This window comes from Monodelphis domestica, chromosome 5 (genome assembly GCF_027887165.1).
Source record: "Monodelphis domestica isolate mMonDom1 chromosome 5, mMonDom1.pri, whole genome shotgun sequence".
Classification (NCBI taxonomy): domain Eukaryota; kingdom Metazoa; phylum Chordata; class Mammalia; order Didelphimorphia; family Didelphidae; genus Monodelphis; species Monodelphis domestica.
In genome coordinates this window covers 101,156,653-101,176,922 of record NC_077231.1, presented here as the reverse complement: position 1 = coordinate 101,176,922, position 20,270 = coordinate 101,156,653, and the positions used below count along the sequence as shown (strand labels likewise).

At 50.5% G+C, this 20,270-nt stretch overlaps 1 protein-coding gene across 2 annotated transcripts; it reads right to left on the bottom strand.

The window, feature by feature from the left end:
• Positions 1-10,240: 10,240 nt before the first annotated feature.
• Positions 10,241-16,837, bottom strand: GALR3 (galanin receptor 3). 2 transcript variants are annotated; one of them, XM_007506224.3, is made up of 3 exons: positions 15,015-16,837; positions 14,152-14,584; positions 10,241-12,424 (listed from the first exon to the last, which is right to left on the bottom strand). In XM_007506224.3, exons 2-3 carry the CDS (start codon positions 14,502-14,504, stop codon positions 11,644-11,646), a joined length of 1,134 nt encoding a protein of 377 aa, XP_007506286.2. In that variant the 5' UTR covers positions 14,505-14,584; positions 15,015-16,837; the 3' UTR covers positions 10,241-11,643. The 2 variants fall into 2 exon arrangements, with proteins under 2 accessions (XP_007506286.2, XP_001381552.4); XM_001381515.5 differs by lacking the exon at positions 15,015-16,837 and having other exon boundaries at positions 14,152-14,704.
• Positions 16,838-20,270: the final 3,433 nt, after the last annotated feature.

Here is a 20,270-nt window from a genome sequence, read left to right as displayed (position 1 = left end):
CCTCCCTCCCCACCTTCTCTCTCCCTTCTTTCTCTTCCCCCCTCCCTCACCTCTCTCCTCTCTCTCTCCCTCCCTCCTTCCCTCCCTCTCTCTCCCTCCATCCTTTCCTCCCTCCCTCCCCCACCTTCTCTCTCCCCTCTCTCTCTCCCTCCATCATTCCTTCCCTCCCCCACCTTCTCTCTCCCCTCTCTCCCTCCCTCCCTCCCTCCTGCCCCCACCTTCTCTCTCCCTTCTCTCCCTCACTCCCTCCATTCCTCCCTCCCTTTTTCTCTCTCCCCTCTCTCTCTCCCTCCATCCTTCCTTCCCTCCCCCACCTTCTCTCTCCCTTCTTTCTCTTCCCCCCTCCCTCACCTTCTCTCTCCCCTCTCTCTCTCCCTCCCTCCTTCCCTCCCTCTCTCTCCCTCCATCCTTTCCTCCCTCCCTCCCCCACCTTCTCTCTCCCCTCTCTCTCTCCCTCCATCATTCCTTCCCTCCCCCACCTTCTCTCTCCCCTCTCTCCCTCCCTCCCTCCCTCCTGCCCCCACCTTCTCTCTCCCTTCTCTCCCTCCCTCCCTCCATTCCTCCCTCCCTCCCCCACCTTCTCTCTCCCTTCTCTCCCTCCCTCCCTCCATTCCTCCCTCCCCCACCTTCTCTCTCCCCTCTCTCCCTCCCTCCCTCCTGCCCCCACCTTCTCTCTCCCTTCTCTCCCTCCATTCCTCCCTCCCTCCCCCACCTTCTCTCTCCCCTCTCTCTCTCCCTCCATCCTTCCCTCCCTCCCCCACCTTCTCTCTCCCCTCTCTCTCTCCCTCCATCCTTCCTTCCCTCCCCCACCTTCTCTCTCCCCTCTCTCTCCCTCCATCCTTCCCTCCCTCCCCCACCTTCTCTCTCCCCTCTCTCTCCCTCCATCCTTCCCTCCCTCCCCCACCTTCTCTCTCCCCTCTCTCTCTTCCTCCATCCCTCGCTCCCTCTCTGGGTCTCCTTTTCTCTCTGGCACTCTCCCCTTCCCTCCCTCCCTCTGTGTCTCTGACTCTCTCCACTCTCCTTGTTCTGCTCCCTTGCCCCTTTCACCCAGGGGTGTCCTCACCCCTGGCCCTCAGCCTCTTCTGGCTGTGGTTACTTCCTTTCAGCAGCTCCCAGCCAACCAGGTTGCCTGGGCCCCAAGGCCATGTTCATTCCCCCTGCCTCCCTGGCCCCAGTGGCCTGTTACTCAGCTTGAACCAGCCAGTGACAAGCCAAATGAGCCTCCGGGCAGAGAGGAGAAATTGATCATCACTAATGGGAAACCTCGGTCTGAGTAATTAGTATTTCTTTCCCTAAGTACAAGCCTTGGATGATAAATAGCAACTGGCCAGCAGCTTCTAGTGGACCGGTGAAGGAGAGCCAAGGCACCTCCCAGCCCCCAGCCCACACCTTTGGGCCAGAGCTTTGCTGGATCCAAGGTCCTAACATCATCCCTCAGAGGGTCATTTCAGAACTGGAAGGGAGTCCAACTGAGTCCAACCTCCCTCGAGTTACAGATGAGAAACCAAGGCTGGGAGAAGTTAGGCAACTGGTCCAGGGCCATGGCTGCTAAGGGTTGGAGGTGGAATTCGAATCCAGATCTTCTGAACTCCAGATAGAGGACCAACATTGCACATGGCTTCTCAAAAGCCTCTTCATCTCTAGGCATTGAACCCTGGTCCTTCCAGGGACAGAGATAATCAGGATGTCGACCACAGACCTCCTGGAGGGAGATGACCCTTAGCCTACCCTTCAAGGCTCCCTAAGACCTGGCCTTGAGACACTTGTTAGACCTCAGCTGGCCCTCCCCACTCATGCACATGGACCTCCGGCCAGGCCAGTCTGGCCACTGGCCTCCCCTTTTGCTCATCAGGGAAGGCTCCTATCAAGAACTGGCTTTCAATCCCAATCCCACTTCCTTCTTGTGGGAAGCCTTTCCTGAGGCCTCAGTGCTGGCCTCCTCCAGATGCCCAGAGCATCCATGGTCAGGACCACTCTGGGGGCTCTCTGTAGGGCTTCAATTTTCTGAGCCTCAATTTTCCCTTGTGTCAAACAAATAAATGTGGAGGCAGCATGATACTAGGGATAGAGTGGTGTTGGAGGAGCAAGATCTGAGTTCAAATTCTGCCACTGCTTCTTCCTCAACCATGTGATTTTGATCACTTCCTTATCTATAAAATGAAGTTCAACTAGCAGCCTTTAAGATGTCTTCTCTGTTCCTATGAGCAATTGATCAAGATTCATTAAGTGTCTACTATGTGCTAGGCACTGCGGCCAAAGTGCAAAGGAAATGATCGCCACTTGCCAGAATCCCACATGCTGATGGAGACGTTATCTAGAACATTTGGGTAGCCCAGTGAATTGAGTGCCAGGTCTGGAGTTGGGAGGTCCTGGGTTCAAATCTAGCCTTAGACCATTCCAAGCTGTGTGACCCTGGGCAAGTCACTTGACCCCCATTTCCTAGCCCTTCTCACTCTTCCATCTGAGAATTGATACAGAGACAGAAGGTAGGGGTTAAAAAATGACATTTACACAACCTCTATATACTTCTCTTACATATGTATATACTCACATATTAACATACACTTGTCTTGTGTTTTATTCTTTAATAATATAAACTTGTCATATAGTACTACTACATGCACTTAAATGTCGGCATGTATACTTGTCTTACATGTATTGATGCGCCCTTATTGTAGAAAGATCCCCGAGATATACGTGTGTATGAATATATAATATAAAGTCAATCAATACAAATCTGTCCCAAAGAATGGCAGAGAAGGTCGTTGGGGAGCCGTCTCCATGGTGGCAGCTTACATGAGAGGCACATTCTCAGGCAGAAATGGGGATCACGAACGCGAGGGCTTCCTTTCAGAGACACTATCATCTTCCCTCTCAGGACACACGATCACAAGATGAGTGCAAATGAAGGCTCTACTATGAAGAACATAGTCCATGTGGCAGAGGATGGAGGAGAGACTTTGGGGCAAGGTTTTCTAGTTTGACGGGAGGTCCTGGGATCAAATCTGGCCTCAGACACTTTCTGGCTGTGTGACCCTGGACAAGTCACTTCACCTCCATTGCCTAGCCCTTACCGCTCTTCTGCCTTGGAACCAATGCCCAGTATTATTCTAAGATGGAGAGTAAGGGTTTAAAAAGAAAAAAAGAAAAGATTTTCCAGTCCAAGCCAATGCATGTCTTGAGGCTCAGTTACTTAAATTGAAAACAACTTTTATGAAGTGACTGCTGGCAATTAAAGCACCTAATTAAGGAACGGAAGAGGCCAAAGCCCCATAGGTAGGGCAGAAATCCCCCTCATGCATTTTATGGAGATTTTCTTTAATGAGGCATCTGGAAGGTGCCAGACACAATGAGCCTCAGTGGACACTTTTGAAAATGGAAACTGACCTTTATTTAATGAGTGTTACCTCACAAAGACAGTGAAGAGAAGAAGGAACCCACAGAAGGCTTGCTTGGTGGACAATCCAGGGGCAGCTAGGTATCAGAATGGGCAGAGCACCAGGACTGCAGTCAGGAGAACCCAAGTTCAAATCAAACCAGACACTTCCTAGATGGGTGACCCTGGGTGAGTCACTTAACCCTGTTTGCCTCCATTTCCTCAATATGCAAAATAAGCTGGAGAAGTAAATGAGAAATCAATCTAATATCTTTGTCAAGAAAACCCTAAATAAGTTTTGGCTTTAAAAGATTGCTCTACAGCAAAAATGAATAATATGGAAATGGGTATCAAGTAATAACATTTGTAAAATCCAGTGGAATGGCTTGTCAGCTCTGGGAGGGGAGAGGGAAGAGGGGAGGGAGAGAAACTGAATCATGGAAACATGGGAAAATATTTAAAAATTAAAAGAAAAAAAGAAAACCCAAAATAGGATCACAAAATCAGATGCAACTGAAAACAACTAAGAAAACAAACAACAAAAGTAGAAAGTACACAATTGTGCTGTGTTTATTGTTTGATGGTCACAAAAACATCATTTAATCATTTAGTTCAGAATTTAGCCTATATGGTCTTCCAGCAAGATCCCATGGATACAGATTCATGTCCTACCTTTGACCTTCACTGTGTAATCTTGGGCAAATCCTTGAATGTGACTGAGCTTCCTTTTCCTCACTGGTAAAACGAAGGGCTTGGACTAAACAACTTCTGAGGCCCCTTCCAGCTCAAGAGTTATGACCCTATCAGTCTCCATTGATTTCCAGAGATAGATTTGTTCAGTGGTTTTTCTGATTATCAATAATAAGAGAAACTAAAAGCAAGAAAATATCGAGGCTTCACTGTCATGGAAGAAGCCTTGTGCAAAAAAGCCCAAATAGAGATGGTGAGATTCTTTGCTGGTAAGTGGCATTGTTCTGATTGCATCTAGCTTTAGGATACTACAGTGAGATCCATGATCCCTCAAAAGACATTAGTTTAATTATCTATATAGGAAAAAACAAGTGGATGAAAGACTATATTGCCTCAATTCTGACAGGAAATAGTGAGGGGCTTCTGTCTCTTTAGACATATCTTGGATAAAAAGGGCCCAGAATCAAGAAGGAGAATGGAGAAGATTGCATTTGGGAAATGACAATTTTTAAAAATTTCTAACTTTGTTCATGAATATATCCCTCCCATCTTACCCAGTGAGTTGTCCCTCATGACAAAAGAATAAGAAAGAAAGGAGAAAAAAAACAGTCCAGCTAAATCAACCCATCAGGAATATCTGACTGTGAAATCACACACCTATAGTGCCCCATCTGTGCAAAAAAGAAGAAAAAGGGGGCAGCTAAATAGCTCAGTGGATTGAGAGCCAGACCTAGAGAAGGGAGGTCCAGGGTTCAAATATGACCTCAGACACTTCCCTGCTATGTGACCCTGGGCAAGTCATTTCATCCCCATTGCCTAGCCCTTACCGCTCTTTTGCCTTGGAACCAACACACAGTATTGATTCCAAGATGGAAGGTAAGGGTTAAAAAATAAAAGAAGAAAAGTACATTTTCATCCTATCATCACTTATATCATTGCAAGTATCAGTCTGTAATTTTCTTGGTTCTCTTCCTTTACTTTGTATCGGTATGTAAGTCTTCCTATGCTTTTCTGAATTCTAGGCACTTGTCACTTGCTACACAGTAACATTCCATTCCATCCATGTATTACAGTTTATTCAGCTGTCCCCTAATCAAAGCAATGTTTTAGGAGCCGTCCAGGGGTCTCTCTGAGGGTGAGGCCTACTTCGTCTAGATATGACTATCCCATTGAAAAATAGAGATGAGAAGCACTATGTGTTCAGACCCACATGCATAGGCATCACATAGAGTTCTTCTAAAGCACAGATGTTTGTTTATTGTATAGGCTGGTGATTACATACTTCTTTGGCACACAATCAATTTCCTACACATATGTTTCCATGGAACTTAACAACAAGACGTGTAGCCTAAGGAGATAGTCAGCGGAACATTGTTGCTCTAGATGAATGACATAAACAGGGTGATCTAGAGGTTAGTTCTCCGACCTAGGAGAATCCTTGTTACTTTTGGTCAGCTTGCACAATCAATCACAATTACTTAGAGATGAATAACAAAACATTTCTAGGTACAAGGTTAGAGGGCAGTTTAATGACGGACCAGATTTGGGGTTTTCCTCATTTTACAAGTTCTGTTTTTCTTGTGTTACTTTAAAGCACCTGGCAATGTTGCCTGGTTTATGTCCATCAACAGAATTCAGTGGAGTGTGTCTTGAGGGTGATTGATGTTCTTGGCTTGCCTGGCTTGTAATGGGAGTGAATGTAGCTCTGTGGAGAAGGAAAGGAGGGGGGCAATGGGTCGTGATGTCTAGGCTTTAATTCTGTGAATGCAATCTTTTGGGGGTAATAACTTAGGGGGATTAAAGTGGGATATATATATATATACACACATATATATGTATTTGCTCTCATATTATTTCTCTTGTATTGGGGAGGGATCAGTAATCATAACAAGTCCATTAGTAAGAAAAGTTGGAGAGAGAAAAGTCACGGAAGGGGGTCAGCAGGGGGGCTTTGTTCTGGGGGGGGGGCAGCCTTCTGTCTCCCAAACTGTGACCTTGACAGCCAGTGGGGGTCTGTTGGCTTCCTGCAGCAATGCCCTTTCTTAACACTGATGTTCTCCCAGTCACACTATATGGCTGGGAATACCATCATTTTTACAGATATTAAGTCACGGGTGACAACATACAATGGAGAAGCATTATCTCACAAAGCAATAACTGGAAGAGAGAGAGAGGGACCCAAGTAAGCTGCCCAGTGTTACTCATGATGACTCCCGAGAAATGGTGCATGAGCCCCCATCATCAAGGAGAGGTAAAGGCAGCAAGCTAGCCATGCATGGTCTCTGGCCAGTCTGTCCAGTAAAAGCAAAGAGGGGAGATGACTAGCCTGCCTACTGGACAGGAGTAACCATAATTATAATGGTGGCATCTTTGTGGGGCATCTTTTCACGCCTCTGTGGCACTTCTGGACTTCCCAGATCCAAGTCTATGATACAACTAGACTGCCACCTTCCTGAGGGAGGACAAAGTCTTTGCCTTTCACATCTGGGAGTCCCTCCTTCCCCTGGCCCCGAGCACCAAGATAGAGCCACAGTAGGAGGCTAGCATGTCTTGGTTGTTTGATTCTTCAGTTCCTGGGAGGGAACGCCACAGGCTCCTTTGGCGGGTTTCTTGCCAGGTCCTTCCCCAAGGGTTCTTGGGTGAACAGTTGAAGAGATCATTGCAGATTCTCCATATCTTTGTTTCCTTCTGCCCTCCCCCTATCATGATGCACTGAAATGACATTTGAAAAGCATGTAGCACAGTGCCTGGCAAATAGTAGGCATTTAATCAACAAATGGTTGTTCCCTTCTCCATGTAGAGGGTAGCCATGGGTCCTTTTTTGCTCGCAGAGCCCAATCTCAGTTGAGGGATGGAGTTAGGGGACAACCGTGTAAAGCTGGAGGGAGAGAGGGGAGCCCCACTCTAGGGGTGCCCAACCTCAGAACCAGCCTGACTGCAGCGGGACCCCTCCCAGGCCAGCCTCGAGCTTCAGAGATGGTTGGGGGAAGGGGTGTATAAAGAAACGTGGCCAAGTCCTGAGCTGGGCTCATACATTTGAATCCTCTCAGGGCCATGCTGGGCTCTCTGAAATCATTCTGCTCCTGAGCCAGGCTCATGCCAGGTGCCCCTGCCTTTCTTTCCCCTCCTCCATCCATCTCCCAGTTCCCCCAGTCCTTGGGCGTGTTCTCTTTGTTGAATAATTAAGACCATCTGCTCCTCAGAGCCTTTCATCAGCCACCTTAAATCAGCCCCAGGAGCTTGCAAAGTGGCTGGGCCAGGCTCCCCATTCTCTCCTCCCCAATGACTGGCCGATAAAGTGGATTTTCCCAGCCAGGTGACCTGGCCTGCTCTCCCTCCATTTCTCCTCCCAGGCCCCTCCTTCCTAGCTCAGTCGTGAGTCTGCTGGCCCCGGATCATATCTCCAAGGGCCTGCCGAGGCTTTCTCAGGCAGCATTGCCTGCACTAGGCAGAATGGAACCCCATTATGGCTAGAAGGGAGGGGAGTCAGGAGACGCTTCAGTTCTCTGCTTTGACTCTTCCTAGCTGGGCGCCCCTTTCCCTCCCCATTCCCTCTGACGTTAACTTATACTGCCTGTATTTTGAACGGACATATTTATTTGCCAGTCATCTCTCCCATTAGAAGGTGACTTTCCTTGAGGACAGGAAGTATCCCTAGCACTTAGCACAATATCTGGTACATGGCAAACACTTAATAATGTTTATTGACTCCTGTGAGAAGTGGGAGTTTGGGACTAGATTTGTCATCAAGAGGATTTGGGTTCAAATCCTGCCTCAGCCTCTTTCTTGCCAGTTGGGGGAATCTTGAACCTTTCTGTGCCTTGGTTTCCCCCTCTCCAAAATGAGGAAAGCCTTTTCTACTCATGATTCTGGGTCCCTTCCTGCTCTGTGCCTGTGATTTAGGCTCCTAGGGCAGGGGTTGGTACCGTCCTTGGGACAGCACTATATGGGGATGGGCCATTGACTGGCCATGTTCTCTTCTCCCTTCTCTCTAAATGAGAATAAATCCTCCCTGCCCCCAGGTGGTGGTGGGGAAGCAGGAGGGGCCCAGTATAAACAGGGGAGCCATGGCTTTATTCCTTCTGGCCACAAGATTGAGGTGGTGCCCAAGGGGCGCTGGCAGTGAGGATCCAGGTCTGTGTCGCCAAAGGCCCTCTCCATGTGCCTGACGCACAGTACGCCCTGAATGTTTCCTGCCTGGTACCCTGGAGAGCAGGCAGCAAAGGGAGAAGAGGTCCTCAGAAAGCCAGCTGTTCTCTTCCTGCTGGGGGAGTCCATGAGGGCCCGAGCCTCCCTCCCTTTTCAGGGGAGGGGGAAGAGTGGGTCAGGGCAGCAGGCGGAGAGAGCAGTGTGAGCAGAAAAACTCATAAATTTGATGGTTTCTCTGGGAGCTCAGCTGGGCTCTAGCAAGGCCATCGTGGAGACAGATTGATGGACTTCATTTGTCTCCGGGGCAAGCCAGGCCTAAGGGTTCTGCTCTGCACAACCAGGAGAGGGGGAGGCACATCTGAGCTAATGTGGAGGGGGAAAGGCAGGGGCTGTCCTCAGTTCACACCCTCAGGGATTCCTAAGTCTGGAAGCAACTGCAGGGCCACCTAGGCCTTCATTTTACAGATGAGGAAACTGAGGCCTAGTAAAGCGACCCAAACAAGATCCTATGGCTGGAAGCAACTGCAGGGCTATCTAGGCCTTCATTTTACAGATGAGGAAACTGAGGCCTAGTAAAGCAACCCAAACAAGATCCTATGGCTGGAAGCAACTGCAGGGCCACCTAGGCCTTCATTTTACAGATGAGGAAACTGAGGCCTAGTAAAGCAACCCAAACAAGATCCTATGGCTGGAAGCAGCAGAGCTGAAATGCAGAGCCTCCTTGGAGACCCAGGACAGGTGGCACCTTATGAAGAAAGTTTCCTTCGTTGGTGCTTTGAGCAAATGCAGGTTGGACAGAATGGGTTAGTGAGTGCCCAGTACCTGTCAGCTTCAGGGTCTTTTTTTAATAAGGGTTTCAGTGGTTGAAAGGCTCAAGTGGAAGTAGACAGATAACAGCCAACTCGGATGTGATTTCAGCCCATGGGAAGAGGAGGTGTTTGGACTTGACCCAGGCCGGGGTAGCCGATGGACCAAGGCAGCCTGGGCCTCCCTCGCTCCCAGGAGCAGAGGGCTCAGGGCAGCGTGGCTAATAAGCTTGGTACGAGCCGTTTATGCCAGTCTGGGTATCCAGCTCTACCTCAGGACTGCTGGACTCCAGGGGAAACTGCCTGCGGCTCCTTGTTTTTCTCCCAGAGCGAGTGAAAAAGGACCTTCGATCCATTCCGCTGGAGTCCATCGGTCAATGTGCATTTATTAAAGGCTGTGTGCCAGGCACCGTGCTAAGCCTGGGGGATTCAGAAAGGGCCCAAAGGACTTCCCAATCTAACCGGAGAAACCCCATGCACACGACTGCAAGTGAACAAAGTACACGTAGAATCAATTAGTGACCATCCACAGAGAGGGGCTTGGAAGGGCGAGACCCCGAGAGACCAGACACAAACAGAGCACGCAACTAGTGACTTAGAAAGGGGACGTGCTGCAAGCCCAGAGTATTACAGTGGGGACTGACGAGGGAGCAGGGTTCAAGATCGGACTTGAGCCAAATCCAGGAAGTAGGACCCCCAATAACTAAAGACACCCCCCTTCCCTCTCAAACCCCCTTGGCCTAAATCGATCTCGTTCTTCTCTTAATTTTCAAGTGACTTACTGCCTGTACCTCTCTCTGGGTTCATGGCACCGACTATCAGGAATTAACTTCTTTGTTTCCCTCCATCTGCCTAAGAGATGAGAAAAAGATGCACCTTCTTCCCTTCTTTACTGAGGTAGGGGGATTGGGTGAGGAACACTGCAATACTGTCAGAATCGACTGATGAAATGGTTTTACTAAAACGCTTTCTTGCCCTTGCCTCCCTACCCATTATTTAAAAAAAAAAAACAAAACCCTTCCTTTTTGTCCTAGTAACAACTCTAAGACAGAAGGTTAAGTGACTTGCCCAGGATCATACAGCTAGGAAGCATCTGGAGCCAGATTCTCCATTTTTTAATTCTTTGTCACAATGGATGGCCTGCTGGATTGGAGATGGAGAGAAATATATTCAGAAATACAAATTTATAAATTTTAAAATAAAATTTAAACAGAAGGTATACATTTAAAAAAATTTAATAAAGTGATTTGCCCACAAATTAAATCTCCCCGGACATAGTGGAAGCTCCTGAAAAGCAAAGGTTGGGTCAAATGCTTTCTTTCCTCAGCACCGGTAAAGGCCTCTTCTGATACCTTCTGGGAGTATGGAAGTTAGCCTGTTTCAGAAGGCTTTCCAACCAACTAGAAGCTCTGTGTTTATCCTACCAAGTAGGAAAGGTTTGGGATCCAGGCCCCGTGACAGAGTGTCTCTGTGCCCCTGGAGAGGACTGTGGACATTTGGAGAAGTCTAGAATGGCTTTTTACCAGGTTAGCCCCGGGGAAGAGTCAGTCACACCTAGGAAATCACCTAGTCTTAAAATATGGACATTCCCTGGGTCCCAAATACAGTAGGTGCTCCATAAGGATGTTTAATCATGGCGGAATAGAATGGCAATAGAAGAAGAACTCCAAGAGCTTTTAGTCTACTGAAGAAGGTAAGATGTAAAAATATGGTGTGATCAGGAAGAATCATGGGTACGTGACTATGGGTGAGACTGGTCAGCGGTCAGTTAGAGGGGAAGAAAAGGCTAGAGAGATCTAGGAGTTGGCAAGCCAAGAGAGGAAGCCTATCAGAGGGGTTTTGTTCTCATTTTTCAATGAAGGAAGAGTGGAGAACCTTAAGGGAGCACCTTCCCCTTGTTTGAGAAATTGTGGTGACTTATGGGCAGCTAGGCTGCCTGGGATAGAGAAAGCATTGGGCTTGGAATCAGGAAGCCTCGTCTCCATGAGTTCAAATCATGCCTCCATCGATCTGGACCTTAGAAACTGTGGGAACCTGTGTAAGTCACTTAATCCTGTTTGCCTCCGTTTCCTCACCTGGAAAATAAGCTGGAGAAGAAAATGGCAAACCCTTTGTTCCAGTATTTCTGCCAAGCAAACCCGATGGTCTTACAGCGGTCCCACCTCCCCACAACAGCCTCTGCCAAAGAAGCCTTTCTAGGATTGATTCTTCATAATTCTAAGGGCATCCACCCTTCTCTGGGACTAATGGCTGCTCAACCAAAGGTCTCTGCCTTGTTTTTTGCCTTCCTTCAATAAAGTTTTCAAGTGTCGGGTTGTAAACTGCATGCTTGTTTGTGGGAAGATGCTATCTTGTACCTTTTCCTAGGCTTCCTGGGTCAGGGCTCTGCGCCAAGGAGAAAGGCATCCCGGGCCCTTTGTGGCCCGAGTCTCTGAGCCCAGGGCCCCAGAATTCCAGTGCCAACCTCTCTAGTTCTTTTCCTAATCCCTTCCCCACCAGGGGTCTCTGGGAGGATCCTGCGAGGACTTTGGGGCACTGTTATGGTTCCTGGCTCTGGTCCTGCGTCTGTGCGGGTGGGGTCATTCATCCCACCCCCCAGCCACATCTGAAGCTCGCGCCCCCCTAGCAGACTCTGGGAAGCGATTCCCTCTCTTTCTCCTCCACGGGGATCTGCCCTCCTAATCGAGGAGGATGGGCTCCCTCCTCCCTGGGCCAGGGGATAGCGGAGCACGCGTCCCTCCTGGGGGGCGGAGCCGCGTGGACCCGCCGGCGGGCCCTGGCCCCATTTGGGGGTGCGCATCCCGGATGTGGGGGGCACTGGTGGCGGCGGCTGCGGCAGCAATGGGGGCAGACATGTCGGAAGCGCTTTCGGAAATGCTTCGAGGCCAGGGCGTAGACTAGGGGGTTGAGACAGGAATTGGCATAGGAGAGGCAATGGGATGCCAGGCGACATGCGTAGGTGGCCCAGTTGAAGCGAAAGTGGCCAAACCAGAAATACAGGATGACCACGTGGTGGGGCAGCCAGCAGAGGCCAAAGAGGGCCGCCACGGCCAGCATGGTGCGGCTGGCCCGACCTTTGGCCCGGCGCCGGGCCTCCGAGGCTGAGCTCGTGGGGTCCACGGCCGCCCAGAGGAAGCAGAGGATCCGGGCATAGGCCAGGCTGACCACAGCCACGGGCAGCAGGTATCCCACGGCAAAGGTGACCAGGTCGAGGGCGCGGCGGCTGTCGTCCTCCCAGCCCGGCACGCACAGCACCAGCTTCCCGTACCGCACCGTCCAGTAATAGCCGGCGTAAGGCCCCGAAAAGAGCAGCGCCAGCAGCCAGATCAGGCCGATGGCGGCCCAGGCGTTCTGGGCTGTCCGGAGGGCGCGGGAGCGCAGAGGGTAGCGGATAGCCAGGTACCTGGACAGAAGAGACGAGCTGCCATCAGTCCCTGCTCTGTCTGCAGCCGCCACGGGCCGGGAGAGGGGAGGGAGCTGGGCTTACCTCGGGCTGCTCAGCCCGGTAATGCCTCCGCGTCTTTATTTTCCGGGGGGCGGGGCTGGGACCCCCGCTGCACAGGGGATGCCCTCGCCTGGAGAACGACCCCATGAAGTTGTGGGGGAAATGAATGGAGTGGTGAAGGGAGCGCCCACACCAGGAGGATGATTTTATTAGAGTGGAAACCCTCAGGGGGCAGGCAATAAGCCCCTAGAAGCAAGGCGGGTCCCCTGCCTAGAGCAATTGCTTAATAAATGCCTGTTGCAGGACTAAATCTGAAATGGGAGGAAAAACCCAAATCCTGGGTCATGATGGGAGGATTGCTTTGGAGAACTTATTAGTAAAAATAATAGACAGGGCAGGTAAGTGGCCCAGGGGAGAGAGCAACAAGCCTAAAGATGGGAGGTCCTGGGTTTAAATCCGGCTTCAGACCCTTCCTCGATGGGAGACCCTGGGCAAGTCACTTCCCCCATTGCCTAGTCTTTCCGCTCTTTTTTTCTTAGAGTTGTTACTAAGACAGAAGGTAAGGGCTTAAAAACAACAAGGGCCACAGGAGCCTAGACCTAGAGCCAGAAGGGCTCTCTGAGGCCAATGGTCCAATGCCTTATTTTACAGATGGGGAAAGCAAGGTGAGGGAGCTTGATTGACTTGTGTGAGGTTGCCCAGGCCATGGAGCTAGCATCTCGAGACAGCAAACTGGTGAGAGCTCTCGTCTCCCAGACTCCAGTCCATCACGCCTCTCCGACACTACCCTCTAGACTAAATTACCTGTGGGCTGCCTGAGAGAGATGACTGGAGCTTGTTGTTATTCTGTCCCATCTTCCACAGGGATTCTTCTTAGGCTCAGAACAACATGTGGACCCAGAGCTCTGGGAATGCCCCTACCCCACTCTGAGCCTCAATGTATGTTTTAGTTTTGCATCTGGAGCAGCTAGGTGCCTCAGTGAATAGAGAGTCAGGCCTGGAGACAGGAGGTCTTGGGTTCAAATTTGACCTGAGATACTTCCTAGCTTGGTGACCTGAGGCAAGTCATTTAACCTCATTTGCCTCCATTTCCTCATCTGTAAAATGAGCTGGAGGTGACTTAGTAGATGGAGAGCCAGGTCTAGAGGCAGGAGGTCCTGGGTTCAAATCTGGCCTCAGATACTTCCTAGCTTGGTGACCCTGGGCAAGTCACTTAACCCCCCTTGGTGAGCCTTACCACTCTTATCTTTTAACAGATACTTAGTATTGATTGTAAGATGGAAGGTAAAGGTTAAAACAATTTTCTGGCATTCCCAATAGCCAACCCAGTCCCTCTTAACAGAAGACAGAGTATAGATCTATGTGACCCTGGACAAGTCATTTGACTTCTATCTGCCTCCGTTTCTTCACATGTAAAATAGGGACAATAATAGCACCTACCTCTCAAGGTCGCCATGAGGATCAAGTAAGAAAGTATGTGTAAGTGCTTAGTATAGTGCCTGGCACATAGTAGGTGCTTGGGAAATGCCTTACAAGTTCAGGACTCTCTCCACTCTAGCCCTCTGTCTCCAGCAGGTCCCCCAAAGGGCAGACATCTGAAGGAGATGGGGCTGCATTTGCACCCCTAACCCTCTTCTGGCCCCTGAGCTGGCTGACCGGAGGGCAGGGGAGCAGTGGCTAACTACCTGTCCACGGAGATGGCGGCCAGCGTGAAGCTGCTGGCATACATGGTGAGATAGATGAGGAGGTGCACGGCCTTGCAGGCGAAGGTTCCAAAAGGCCAGCTGTCCAGCGTGTAGATGACGGCCTGGAAGGGCACGCAGCACACCAGGAAGCACAGGTCGGCCACGGCCAGGTTCAGAATGAACAGGTCGGTGGGGCTGCCCTTGGACTGGCCAGGGCGAAGCAGCCCAGCTAGCACCAGCCCGTTGCCAACTGTGCCCAGGAGGAAGATGAGGGCAAAGACCACAGGGACCACAATGGCCTCTGCCCCTGGGGAGCCCGGGCTTTCTGAGGAGATGTTCCACGGGTCGGGCATCTCCGCAGCAGAGGCAGCGAGGGGCGAGGATGCAGCCCCACTGTTGTCAGCCTCTAGAGAATTAGGAAGGAGTGCCACACCTGAAACAGGCAGAGGCATCAGTGAAGCGAGGGGAGAGAGCCACTCTCTAATCGAGGGACTCTTAACAGGCACTCTCCCATCATGGCAAGCCTGGAGGAGACAGACTTTCTTAGGAGCCTTTCTTACAGGAGCCTAGCAGGGATGAGCAGGGAGGAAGGAGTGCTTGGGGAGGGGAAGTGGGGCCACCCTTTCCCGACTCTCCTGCCACCAGAGGCAGCTAGCTGGTTGCCCAGGTCCTGAAAGGAGACAGAGTCATTTGACATCGACCCCTAAACCCAGATGGCTGGCACATCACTGCCCCAGTGCCATCCCCCATCTCCCTCAGGTCCCCTCATCTTCCCTTCTCAGGAGAGGTCCCCATGGGGAGGAGGCAAGGGTCGGGGGGGGGGGGGCAAGCTCAAGTTTGAACCTTTCCCAAGCTGTACCTACCTGATGATCTCTGAAGCAGAAAAAGGGAAGGGCTAGGAAGAATCCATCCCTAAATCTGGTCCAAACCGCAGGCAGAGGGGATGCCCTGTTTCAGAATCACCTTGAGGTTCCCTCCCTTGCTCTCTAGCTTTCTTTTTCCTTAACACTGACCCTCCCCCTTTCTTTTCTTCTTCTCTCCCCTCTCCTATCAGCTTTTCCTCCTCTACCTTTCTTCCATTCTTTACTTTTGGCTTTCCTGATCCTTCTCTCTCCCTTTTCTCCTCTTGTTTCCCCTTTCTCCTCCTGCCTGTTGCTTCTTCCAGAATGGACTCTTACTCTCTCCATCCAGTGAACTGGTTCTCCTTTTCCTTTCTCAATTTTTCCAGGTCACATCTCTCTCTCTCTCTCTCTCCCTCCCTCCTTTCCTCCCTCTCTCTCCCTGTCCCCCTCCGTCTATCTGTCTCTGTCTCTGTCTCCCTCAGCCTCTCCCTCTCTCTCAGCTGCTGAGTAGCCCATTGATTCTTCTCTGTGTCTGACACTGGTTTGGGAGTTAACCCCTCAGTGTCTGGTCCCCGCCTGAGTTTCCCACTCTGAGCTCTTTCCTCTTCCCCACTCTCAGAGCCTAGAAGGATAAGGGAGGCTGAGCTCTCTAGGAAGGCAATGGGAAAAGATACAGCCAGGATGCCTGGGTTGCCATTCTGCACTTGAGCTGAATGGTCATGGAATCACAGCATGTCAGACTTGGTACGAACACCGAGGTTCAACTTTGAGCTGGGCAGGAAGTCCCCCTGGAGTAGCTCTGGCACACAGCCTTCCAGACTCTCATTTGAAGAGCTCGCTTGTCCCCAGGATGGCTCATTTTCCCTCTGGCCCAATTTCCAAGGCTCTTTGATCTCCCGGATATAAATATCCCAGACAGGAACATGGATTGCTTGCCCCTCCTCTGGGGCTCTCTGCTGTCTCTTTCCATAAATCTGCCCCCAGACAGTTGCTCCAGCAAGTCCAACATGCCGGGAGCTTTCCCAGATAGCCGGATATTACTTTTGGATTCCAGTTGCCCATCGTTATCTTTGTGCCCAGTCCTTGACTGGTCCATTCTATGTTCCATGGTTTTTTTTTTTCCTTCTCCTAAGTTGCTACAGAGGGACAGTTTGGTGTAATCCACAAGAAAGCTAGCTTCAGAGCCCCCAAAATCTTACTTCTATTCCTGCCTTGGATGGGAGTTTGAATACAGGCTGTGTGACCCTGACAGATCACTTGCCCTCTCACCATTCCAGGCAAATGCCTGTGCCAGTAAGCTGAAGAGAGGCCTGAAGCTTCCAAGCCTGGATGAAGTCGGTTCCTTGCTAGTGTCCTCCAAACTATGAAATCCTAGGTCCAGTTAGAAAAGAATTTCTTTGATGGAATTCTAACCTTGAGGTAATACTTCCGGGGTCCTTCTTCCCCAGGGGGCCTTGGGTTCTGGACCAGGCACAGCCCTAGAGGATCGAACCTTCTGCCTCCATGGAGAGGACATAGGCTCTCTTCAGCTCTTTGCAGGACAGCTCATGAGTCATTTTGTATTTTACCTTGGGGAAGGAAGGTAAAGAAGTGCTTACAGCGCTGGGAGACTTCTCTTCCTGAGTTCAAATCCTGCCTCACTTACCACCTAGAGAACCCTGACCAACTCACTTTGCCTTTTTTGCCTCGGTTTCCTCATCTGAAAAAAAAAAGAGCTGGGGAAGGAAATGGCCAACCACTCCAGTGTCTTTACCAAGAAAACCCAAATGGAGCCATGAAGAGTGAACGTGATTGTAAACAACTGAATGATGACATTTTATCTTGTCTTCCAGTAAAATGATCAGGTTTGGACCTATCTGCTTGCTAGTTGCTATCTTCTCTACGAGTGCTAGAGTCACCATCATTTGGAGAAGAGAATATTGAGCTACTTAAAAAAAAAAAAATCTTCTGTCAAAGCTGGAGACTCACCTCATCTCTACCCTCCCCCCCCCAACCATAATCTTCCATCTTAGAATCAATACTGTATATTGGTTCTAAGGTAGAAGAGTGGTAAGGGCTAGGTGATGGTGGTTAAGTGACTTGTCCAGGGTCACCCAGCTAGGAAGTGTCTAAGGTCAAATTTGAACCCAGGACCTCCCATCTCCAAGCCTGATGCTTCTATCTACTGAGCCACCCAGCTGCCCCCTCTCCTTCTATGACTTTCAGGAGCAGTAAGAATTTCAATCAGTGGTTAGTGGAGATTCCAGAGAGAAGCCCTTGGTCTATTTTCTACTTTCCCATGTCCAGTAAACAATAAATCGTATGACTGGGCTTTATGAATGAGGTGGGGGAGGAAGGAGAAGGGTTGTTCAAACAGAGAGAGCAATAACCAGACGTGGAATGTGATGAATTTTCCAATTTAAGAACAGGAAATCTTTCTGTCTTAACACAGGGGCACTCTGGAACTGGAGTCAGAAACACGAGTTCAAATCTAATCTCAGACACTTACTAGCTGTATTGTTCTGGGCAGGTCATCTCTAGAAGCCTCCATTTCTTCTTTGTAAAATGGTTATAATAATGGCACCTACTTCACAGGATTGTTGTAAGGAGCAACTGAGATGATATATGCATGCGCATAAATTGTCTATATGTGTATATAGTCATCATATATGTGCATAAATGTGTGTATGTATCTATATCTACCCATCAACCTCTCTCCATCTATCTATCCATTCATCTATCTATCTGCCTGCCTATCCATTCATCTGTCTGTCCATCTCTCTATGTCTATTGATCTATCCATCCATCTATCTGTCCATTTCTGTCTATCTGCCTGTGTATCTATCCATCCATCCATCCATCTGTCCATCTCTCTCTCATCTATCTATCCTTCTATCCATCCATCTCTGCCTGTCTTTCTGTTCATCCATCATCCATTTGTCCATCTGTCTACCTCTTCCTCCATCTACTTCTCCCCCCCTCCCCCCAATTCTGCAGGCCTTAAAGCTTGAATAGTAGCTAATAATTACAGTGCCTTTAGGGGAGTTTCATTAGCACCCCGCTTAATTGCAGATGATGTAGTCTGTACTTTTGCAGCCTGAGGGCCTCTGGTGGCCAGAAGGCACACTGCAATTTGGGTAGGTTTTGGAGTTTTGTTTTTAAAGGAAGCCACTGTAGCCTAGTCGCCAGGACAGTTTGGCTTGTAGTATGGATATACCGCCACCTGGTGAACATTTTGGATATTGCAATCCCTCTTTAGGTACTAGTTTCTGAAGATCCTGGCACTAGAGATACCAATAATATTTATTTTAAACACTTACCTTCCATCTTACAGTCAATACTGTGTATTGGCTCCAAGGCAGAAGAGTGGTAAGGGCTAGGCAATGGGGGTCAAGTGACTTGTCCAGGGTCACACAGCTGGGAAGTGTCTGAGGCCAGATTTGAACCTAGGACCTCCTGTCTCTAGGCCTGACTCTCCATCTATTGAGCCACCCAGCTGCCCCCGCCAATAACATTTGCACAGAGCTTCTGATGTGTCAGGCTCTGCCCTTCACGATTTTATGATTAATCTCTCATTTGATCCTCACAACCACTCCGGAGGTAGGCACTGTTATTGTCCCCATTGTATGGATGAGGAGAGTAAGGCAGGCAGAGTTTAAAGGAACTTGCCCAGGGTAATTGTCTGAGGCAAGATTTGAACTTGAGTTTCCCTACCTCCAAATCCAGCACATCCCCTTGCTGCCTCATGAGTCTACTGCTAAGGTAACAGAGTGTTCCAGGAAAATAGAAGTATTAAGAGAACGCTTTTAGTGGCATCAGGGAAGGCTTCTTGGAGGAAGTCGGCACTTGAGCTGTGACTCGAAGGGAGGATTTGGAGGTGTTTTGGGTGACTTTTCTGTGACTATGATATAGAATATCTATGAATGAATATATATATATATATATATATATATATATATATATATAATCTTCTGAGTCCCAGAGCCCTTCTCCATCAAATCCAGAGCCCTTGGCTTCTAGAGAAAGAAGCCAACTTGAAGAGGGAGAAGGGCGAGACAAGGTGGGCTATCTTGGAGGGAAGAGTGAGGAAATGTGAGGACTGTCGCAGCTGGGTGGCTCAGTGGATGGAGAGCCAGGCCCCGAGACAGGAGACACTCCCTAATTGTGTGACCCTGGGTAAGTCACTTAACTCCCCTTGCCTAACTCTTACCGATCTTCTGCCTTGGAACCAATAGACAGTATTGATTCTACAGTGGAAGGGAGGGGATTAAAAAAATAAAAGAATTCCAAGGGCTGTCCCATACTGTGGGAGATGCAGAAATGGCCCAAAGATGCTGGGACCCCTGGCTTGCTCTGGCTGCCCTGATCCACAGGATGGCCCCAGGATCTCACAAGCGCCCAGAGAGACGCATCAAACTGGCCAACAGCAGCCTGCCCAGCAAGCCCTTCCTCCTGCTGCCATCATTTTGGGGAGGGGAGGGGAGGGCCGAGGCAGGAATGGAGGGCCTTTCCCTGTCCCCAGGGAGGTGCAGGAAGAGGAGGGATAGCCCTGGGGGCTGGGGACCAGGCATGCCTGCCTCCTGCTGTCCCGCTCGTCCTTCCTCCTGTGCTCTAGGGCTCCGACCCAATGCGCGCCCAGCCTGGAGCCGGCCGCGGGTCGCCTGCTACTTCTCCTTAGCTCTTGCCGCCGAGAGGAAGCCAGAGCTGGAGGGGTCATTCCGGGGGCCGGACAGGTACGCGATGTGTGGAGTGGGAGCCAGCCGGAGGCGGTGACGCCGATGCTGCCCGCTCTGCCTGGAGCGAGTGTCTAGTGGACAGCGCCAGCTCCCGCCTCCACCCGTCTTCGGGCCCTGGGTGGCGTGGCTCCCCCGCGGCTGTTCCTGATCCCCCTGGCATTGCGGGCTGCCCCGCCCAGACCACTTCCGGCGGCTGCTGGCTGCCCGGCGCTCCAGCTCCTGTTCCTGCCCCAGAGCGCTGCGCGCCCTCTTGCATCTCCCAGGCAAAGCCCCCTGTTCCCTCAGTGAAACCCCGCGGGCTCTCAGCTCCACCGCAGCGGCCCCCGAGTGCGGCCACAGCGCAGGGCCTCCCCCTTCCTGTGAACTGCCTGCTTCACTGCTTGTCCTCGGTCCCAGGGGCCCCTTCGGCCACTAGCATGGGCCAGGGTGCTCAGGGACCTCGCCCAGTTCTCACTGAGCCCGGACCAGAGGGAAGCAAAAGGACCCGGGGAAGGTGTCCGCGCTGACTCCCAGGGAAGCGGGGCAGCTTCTCTTCCCTCCATCCCATCTGGGAGAGGGGCCT

What these genes read in the sequence shown, in the direction of transcription:
- GALR3 (XM_001381515.5), bottom strand. Translation starts at nt 14,603, where the DNA reads ATGCCTCTGCCTGTTTCAGGTGTGGCACTCCTTCCTAATTCTCTAGAG. An exon ending in GCCGCCATCTCCGTGGACAG is followed by an intron (nt 12,425 to 14,151) that starts GTAGTTAGCCAC and finishes TCTTCTGTCCAG; the next exon opens with GTACCTGGCTATCCGCTACC.